General features: G+C 37.8%; 1 protein-coding gene across 1 annotated transcript in view; it reads right to left on the reverse strand.

The window, feature by feature from the left end:
• The window catches only part of TRPC5 (transient receptor potential cation channel subfamily C member 5), a 177,037-nt gene that overhangs the window by 57,768 nt on the left and 110,633 nt on the right, over nt 1-8,636 (reverse strand). The window contains exons 4-5 of the mRNA XM_006917274.1: nt 8,256-8,395; nt 3,136-3,458 (exon numbers count right to left, since the gene is read on the reverse strand). Coding sequence (XP_006917336.1) covers nt 3,136-3,458; nt 8,256-8,395 — 463 coding nt within the window. The remainder of the gene's footprint in view (nt 1-3,135; nt 3,459-8,255; nt 8,396-8,636) is intronic.

An 8,636-nucleotide genomic window follows, 5' to 3' on the forward strand; every position in this document is an offset into this window, starting at 1 on the left:
ATGTACCTTTCTAAGTACTGGTCCATTTCTTCTAGGTTATTAAATTCGGTGTTATATACTTTTTCATAGTATTCTTGCATGATCCTTTGTATTCCTGCAATGTCAGTTGTAATTCCCCCCTCTTTCATCCCTGATTTTGTTTAATTGTGTCCTTTCTCTTTTTTCTTTAGTGAGACTAGCCAGCAGCTTATCAATTTTATTAACCTTCTCAAAGAACCAGCTCCTTGTTATATTTTTTCTATTGTTTTTGTTTTGTTTTGTTTCGTTTTAAATTTCATTTATTTCTGCTCTAATTTTGATTCTTTCTTTCCTTCTGCTTACTTTAGGCCTCATTTGTTCTTCCTTTTCTAGTTTTTTAAAGATGAAGCATTAGGTTGTTTATTTGGGCTCATTCTTATTTTTGGAGATAGGCCTGTAATGATATGAACATTCCTCTTATGACCACTTTTGCCATGTCCCAAAAGTTTTGATATGTTGTACTACCATTATCATTTGTTTCTATGTATCTCTTGATCTCTCTTTTTATTTCTTCTCTGACCCAGTTATTCTTCAGTAGCATGTTGTTTAATCTCCATGTATTTGTGGTTCTTCCTGATTTCTTTCTGTAGTTGATCTTTAGTTTCAAAGCATTATGATCAGAGAATACGGTTGGTATGATTTCAACCCTCTTGTTTGTTGAGGCTATCTCTGTTTCCCAGTATGTGGTCGATTTTATTCAACTTATTTCTTAATTATTATTGAAACTTTTCCACCTTTTTGGCCTCTTCTTATTCTCTTGTTAATTAACATATTGTTTTTATTAGCATGTGTAAAACCCAAGAGGGTAAGCTGCGACAGAAAATTCGATAAGGTTTCCCAATATGTTCCTTGGTTTTGTAGCTATAAGGTTGTATGGGGTGCCTATTTGAAAGTGGCTCCCTGAACTCTAGCATTTATCATGTCCTAAGTAACGAGCATATTCAGCAATGAAGATCCTAGTCATTAGAACGCCAGTCTCACATGGCTTGCATACGAAGCATATCAGCTATTTTATCTGGGGTGCTCCACTTGGCAGTCATAGGGGGAAACGGACAGTTCCCTTTCTCAGGTTAAATAGACCTTAGTGGCATTTATCCAGTCCACCAGCCTGGCTGTTCCCTTGGGAATAACCTTCTGTGTGTCTGTAATTGTTCTATAGTGAGCTGTGGGTTTTGCATCATTCTAAACATGCTCTTCCATTCTGCAGCCCTTAAATCCAAAGTCAGGCACTGAAATTAGTCACTCTCACATTTCATTTCAGTAAAGTTTTCTCAGGAAGCTGATGATATTGAACTACAAAATGAAACAAGTTCTTCACTCTCTGGTTTCAATAGTTTCTTGGTGTTGCCCTCCCCTCTACAATGACAACTTTCTTACTGATCAGAGGTCTTAGAAGCATTTTCTATTGTCCCTGAATAATTTTTCCCTTGGAGGGTAGCTTTGAGGCTGGTGGCCCACTTCCAGACTGATCCAAATTTGAGCTTAGTTTAGCATCAAGGTCCAACTCATCACTTTCTTTTACTTTTATTCTAGCTATTACAAATAAAAATAACCAAGGGATTGTATGTTTAACATGCTTCTTATTATTTTGCATTTCTTCATATATTCAATGAGCCAAATTGGAGTCAGGTTTACTACCATTTGTAATTTCCTCTAGTAACTTTTACCTTTAGTAACCTATCACAGCACAACTGCAGTTTCATACCATGGGTGACTAGGTAGCCATCCAGGGATCAAGGCTCATAATTCCTTACCTTTTTATCCTTTCTCTTCCCAAACCACTACGTGTTTCTGTGAGCCAGGGCTATTCTAGTAAATATCATTTCTCTGATACCAACTAAGGGGTTCTGAACTCAATTCCAATGTGTAGGTAGGTATGTGGAGGTTTCCCCCTACACCACCAATTCTCCAATACCAGCTAGGTGTTCTACAATTCAACTCAGTGCTGACACTGTTGAGAGATAGTGTCAGATTTCATGAGTTAAGGGCTCAGTTCCACAAGATTGCTCCCTTACCCTCCCACCCACTACACACACTTCAGATTCCAATTGTAAGTCTAGGTTGTGACCTGTGCTTCTGACTGGCTATAGACCGGAAGTTCCCATGACCCTCTCCTTGGGTTCAATTAAATTGCTAGGGCATTTCAAAGAACTCAGAGAAAAATTTTACTTACTAGATTATTGGTTTATTATAAAAGGACATAACTCAGGAACAGCCAGATGGAAGAAATGCATAGGGCAAGTTATAGGGAATGAGCGAGAAGCTTCCATACCCTCTCCTAGCATCTGCCACTCTCTCCAAGTCTCTACCAACCTAGAGGCTCTCAGAAACTTGTCCTTTTGGGTTTTTATGGATGCTTCATCACATAAGCATGATAGATTTAATTCACTGGATGTTGGTGATTAAACTCAATCTCCAGCCTTTCTCCCCTCCCTGGAGGTCAGGGGAGTGAGATTGAAAGTTCCAACCCTTTAATCATATGGTTGGCTCCATATGATTATGGCTACCAGTCTCCATCCTTAGGTGTTTTCTAAAAGTCACTTCAGTAACACAACAAAAGACAACTTTATGGCTCTCATCACGTAGGAAATTCCAAGGCTTTTAGGGGCTCTGTGCCAGAAAGGGGGGATAGAGACTAAATACATTATTTCTTATTATAAATCACGATATCACAGGGTGTATTAAGATGTTTTTACATCCTTCCTTTTTCTTTATTCTTGATGCAGAATAATTAAGTTAGCTTTGGTAGTCACTTGTTCAGAGAAATAGCCTTGCTGTTTCATTTCCTTGATGAGTGATTCTTTTTTGAGTGAGGAATTATTTACCCTCTTTCTACTAATTCCTTTAAAAGTATGAGATGCTACCAAAATAGCTTAGAACTAACTGAGTTCCTGCGAACTCAGCTATGTTTGTTTCTTTACTCCCAAACCTAACTCCACCTCCTCTCCTAGTCCTCTGTAGCCAGCAAATGACCTTCTTCCACTTCAGACCCTTTAGGTTGATCAATGAATGAGATTTGTGTGTACTGTCAAGAGGCAGTGATGAAGCTGTGGATGGAAAACAGGGCAAGGAAGGAGAAGGAAGAAAAAAGCACAAGAGGAGAGGGGGATGTCTTACGTGGAGAAGGCATTGTTCTGTTTCTCACATCGGATCCCCTTGCAGTTGTTTGGTTCATCAATCGCTCTGGTCTCATAATAAAAGTAAAGTTGGTTCAATCCATTGGCAAAAGCCAGCAGGACAAGGCAGTAGATAAAGAGGAATTTGAGGATATCAAGCAGCATGCGCCCCAAAGAGATCTGCAGAGGCCCTAAATGGGAGTTGGCTGTGAACAGGGATATGAGACGCAATGAACTTAAAATGTTGGATATTGCAAAGAGTGCTTCTGCAATCAGAGTTGGGTGCCACATTTCCCATTCTTCCCTTGGACGAGAACCATTATACTGAAAGAAACAAGTGAACAAGGTGAGAAGTGCAGTAAGCATTTATAAAACTTTCCCCTCTTTCTTCTCTTCTATACCCAAATAAAGCCACCAAAGCAAGAATCGAGCATTCATTTATACAATAAGCCCTGTGCATGGCACTGTTTTTTTCCCATCCAACCAATACATGATACTAATAACTCTCTTCCTCCCACTTTCATCCAAATATATACCCAACTTATAGACATGGAAAATAGAATTTTGGAGCAATCATCTGGAGTAACCACCTGTGGTTTATCAACAGACATTTTCTAACTGTGACTTTGCCAGATTGTTGGGGAGTGTCACTGGAACTGAGCCACTGTTATGAGCTAGGTAGTGGGGACAAATTACTTTGCTTCCTAATGAGATTTCAAATCAGATTTACCTCCTCAACCCCCCATTTTGTTTTGAGCATCACAGGCAAGTTGTTAGTGAAGGAAAAGGAATAGGTTCAGCCTCCTCAGTGTACAGTGTTCATCCTAACTTCTCTGTTGACTGCAGTTTGGGACTCATTGAATATCCTTAGAGGGTCATTACTCAGAATTTTCTGCCGAATTTTGTATTCAGCAGAATAGTATTACATACTATTACAAGTAACACGTTAACTTTTCATATAGTTAATTTAGTACTGCCCACACAATGATGTATAGATGTATTTTATAGTTCCTTTGACAACCCTACAAATTCAAATGTCCCTCTAGCACAAATGAAGAACCAGGGGGTTGAAGAGCCAGTATTCTGATTTTTTTCCTCCCATTTTCAGGCTTATCCTGAACTTCCAGTTCCTGGAACCTTGGGTGTTGCCTTGAGAAATATGACTTCATCGTGAAACCTAAGGTGCAATTGGACTTTGCCACTTAAAACTGCCTCTAACTATCAATTTCACCTTAGAATGAGGATAATATGTACTCTTACCCACTACACATGTTTGTGATTATGTATCTATATATGAAAATCTGTGTACTCCATGAGGAGAGATATTATGGGAATATAAGAAATTGCTTGTACCTTCCCAAGACAGAAGTAGATTTTGCCTGGAATTCAATCTGAAGCATATTGCCTTGAGCTCTAATCTAAATATCACAATTTCTCAGGACTAAATGTAAACAACTTTCCTGAGAAGAAGTTGCATTGGGGGCCAAATTATATTGTTAGCATTTCTAAAATTTCAACAACTGAGGAGACTGGTGTTAAAATCATTTGCATATATCTAGTATTCTTTACTAGAGGAATTTGGAGAAACCTTGCCACACTTATGCTTCTGTTTCAGATAGACTTTAGGTGGCCAATTAGTTTTGTAGGCACTTGGCCAACTCTGATATCTCTACATTTCTCTATCCAAAAAAAAATTTGCCGCATCGCTGTGAGGCAAGGGCATTATTATGCCTGTTTTACAAGTGGAAGAACTGAAATACAGAGAGATAGAATGACTTGCTTAAGACCACACAGCAAGTTGATGGCAGAGCCAGAACTAAAACTCAGGTCTCTAATCACTCAGTCTAGCACTATTTCTATTAAATGTTACTTATATAATAATTGATATCACAACACATATGTTAAATAGGCTTTTAAAGGTTTTGAGGCATATGTAAAAGATGGAGAATATTTGCTGATAACAAAACAGACCTATGTTTTAAAACTACAAATTATTAACTGGAACATGTATAGCTCATAATTTAGGGTTTTCTCTCTCCACAGCCATAACTATAATTACAAGAAAGTCTGCTGCCCATGGGATGGTGAATCTGGATTTGCAGAACACTCACAAGTGTGAAAGATGATTCTTGTGGTAAATCTATGCTTTGCATATACCTTTGGAGAAAGATAGTATAATATATGAGAGCAGGGAATAAATTTGGAGCTCATTTAGCATGAAGTTAGAAAACTTTTTCTGTCAAGGGCCAGATAGTACATGCTTTTGGCTTTGAGGACTATGTGGTCTCTGTGGCCATTACTCAACTTTTTTCTTGTAGAACTAACAGACAATATGCGAACAAATGGATGTGGTAGAAGGCCAAATTTGCTCTGGAGACCATGGTTTGCTGAACCCTGATCTAACATATGGTTTTCCAGCTGCGTTCCTTGAAGCCTGAGTGTTCAGTGGAGGCATATGGTGGCCACTGTGGGAGCCAAAGAGGCCTAAAAGACCCAATCCTTAATTCAAATTCAATCCTTTAAGCTTTTTAATATATTATAGTTCTGCATAAATTTTAACTTCAAGATGTGGTTCCATGGAAAAAATTAAAAAGTTGAAAGTCACTGATCTAGTTTAATCTTATAATTCAGAGGCAGAATCTAAGGCTCATAGAGGTAGAAGAATGACCTATGGTAATCTGGTTTGTGAGTATCAGAGTAGGAATTAATTCAGGTTTTTCTGACTTTTGAGTTAGCGATATTGGGAGGCAAGTAATTTTTCTTATATTCTTTCAGATGCAATGCATCTTGAAAATTGTCCTCAATGCCTTTCAAAGGGGCATGAATTGCACTCTGTCAACTCAAAAGCAAAATAAGAAGAGGGACAGCCTAGTGTGGGAACTCAATCATAACAGGGATGTGTGTGTGTGTGTGTGTGTGTGTGTGTGTGTGTGTGCAGCCAAATACTGGCTGAAGAAAGAATTGTAAATCAATAGGTATTAAAGTTCTGATTTAGTCTGTATATATCGAAGTAAGATGATGGTAGGATAAATTAGGTGGTGCTATCCTAGATGACAAAAGGACAATTATTCCCCATTTCTAGGGTTATCTGATGGAAATGAGGGCCAACCTTATGTGTATTTGTTGCTCTCAAATACACATAAGGAATGAGGGCCAACCTTATGTGTATTTGTTGCCTTTTGGTTCTTGTTGTAGACCACATGAGGTGAACTATATGTACTGTTCACTAGTTTTTGGTTCTAATAAAGGATCTTCTTTAAGGCCGGCTTATCTCATGGTGCTTCTGTATTTCCTCAGTACAACAGTGATCTGAAATCTTTCAAATGTTTAAAGCTCTTGAGGCTTTACCTCACTGAAGTTGTCTCAACTTACTTGGAGAAGTTCATCTTAGGCTGATGTGCTCTGTGGATGAGTACTGCCCATTGATAATTTCTAATTGCAAATCCAAGGTCGGCATGCGGCATGTCTTGCTTTGTAAATTTTCTCTTTTTGAGGAAGGCTCCAACTTCTTGGTAAATGTCTCCTTTGAGTTAAGCGTTTGTCAATCGAGGGGCATTTACTCAGCTTAGTAGAGCCTATTTATCCTTACACTCTGTGGTGGGGAAGTAAGAGCCTAGCTTCATGGGAGCCTTACAAATGAAGTTGGACAGGTTATGTGATTAGCTAATGTTGGGCATCTATAGACACATTTTCACATTCCCCAAGAGGTAATCCTTTTCTTGATTTAAGCAAACCCCGCCAATTTCTAGATTGATAATTTACTGTCCCTCCAGTGTATAAATATCGCTTCCAAAGGAAGAAATGTGTTTATTTTTAGGCAAACAGTGTTCGTTAGTCAGCAGAGTGCCAGAATGACATGGATTTTATCCAGGCACATTAACTAACTAGAGATTCAAACATTTTCCTCACCAGCTTTTTCTTGTAAAGAAATTGTAAGTATGTGTTAAATGGTCATCACAAGTATAAGGAATACTTTTAAGTTTCTTTCAAAAGTGTTTCATGACTGCATTCAATATTCATTCTCCATATAAGTAACTCCCAAGGTCTTAAAATTTATGCATTATAAAAGGATATAAAAATAAACTAAGTTGTTGGTGATTTGGGGGACAGCCATATTCTCATTTTAAAATGTCTTAATGTGAGATTTAGTGCCAAAAAGCATGATTGACTAGATAATCATGGAGACTGAATTATCAGCCTTTCTTCATACTGGAGAAGTTCAACTCAGGGTAGAAGGAGGATGGCCATTTTATTATCTAATGAGCATCAAACCTGAACTTGGAGCCTGTGACTACCCAATGTGAGGGGCTGGACACAAAACCATTTTTTCAGAAAATTCACTGAATGGGAAAAGCATCAAGGTAATGTGTATGTGTACATTATCTTAATTAATAGAGAGATATAGGTTGGACGATACTCAACAGGCTGGATTCATGACAGCTTGAGTGATCATCCTGGTGGTGGAAGTGGTGAGGGAAGAAGAGATGATTAAAGATGTATGTGTACTGCAGTGAAATTTCTAGTGTTCTGCTATCTGTCATATGAAGAACACTTGAGGGAAGTGTGAATATTTAGCTTTGAGAAAAGACAACTCAGTGGGTTAGGAAGAGATGACTTCATATTGGAAGCACTATTATGGAGAAAGAACAACTTTGTTCTGTTTGACTCCACAGGGTAGAAGGATTACTAATGAATGTGTCACAGGGAGAATAATATTAGAAAAATATAAAGTTAGCACTTTTTAATTAAGTGATAAGGGTGAGAGAGGCTTTTGCAGATAGTAAATTCAGTGAATTTTCTCTGTTCTATGCAAACATCAGTGGGCCATCTTCTTGGGAAAGATATTATAGAGAAAATTTATACACTGACTGGATGGATGAGACCCCTTTACTCTCAGTTTAAGAAGCTAAGGATTCATTTGCAAATTGCTCCATTCTCCACTTTCTTTGTCTAGGTGGATACTACTTACAAACCATTGAAAGAATATCTATCTATACGATACTTTTCCACATAAATTAGACTGTCATCAGCACTTTCTCCCTAAACTCTTATGTTCCCCATGCTAAAACATAATGTAACCAAAATTATTGCTTAAGAAAAATTGCAGACATCTCAAGTTACCTTGACATAGGCTACAATCTTCAAGGAAATAGTTGCTAGGTAGAGTGAGTTCATTGCAAAATCCATCAGGTTCCACCAGTCATGGATGTATTCAGTAAATCCACCATCCCACATTTCCTTAATCTCTCCCCAAATGAAACCTGAATAATGAAGGTAAAAGTTTATTTCTTCACAGGGTAAGAATGGTCATCATAGTCATCATAGTAGAATTCCCCCCAAGTAAAGAAAGATGAAATAAATAAATTTGGGTCAGTAGAGTGAAGCCCCTAGAGATAGTAATCACTCTTTCTTTCTTTCTTTCTTTCTTTCTTTCTTTCTTTCTTTCTTTCTTTCTTTCTTTCTTTCTTTCTTTCTTTCTTTCTTTCTTTCTTTCTTTCTTTC

Source organism: Pteropus alecto, unplaced genomic scaffold (genome assembly GCF_000325575.1).
Source record: "Pteropus alecto unplaced genomic scaffold, ASM32557v1 scaffold107, whole genome shotgun sequence".
NCBI lineage: Eukaryota > Metazoa > Chordata > Mammalia > Chiroptera > Pteropodidae > Pteropus > Pteropus alecto.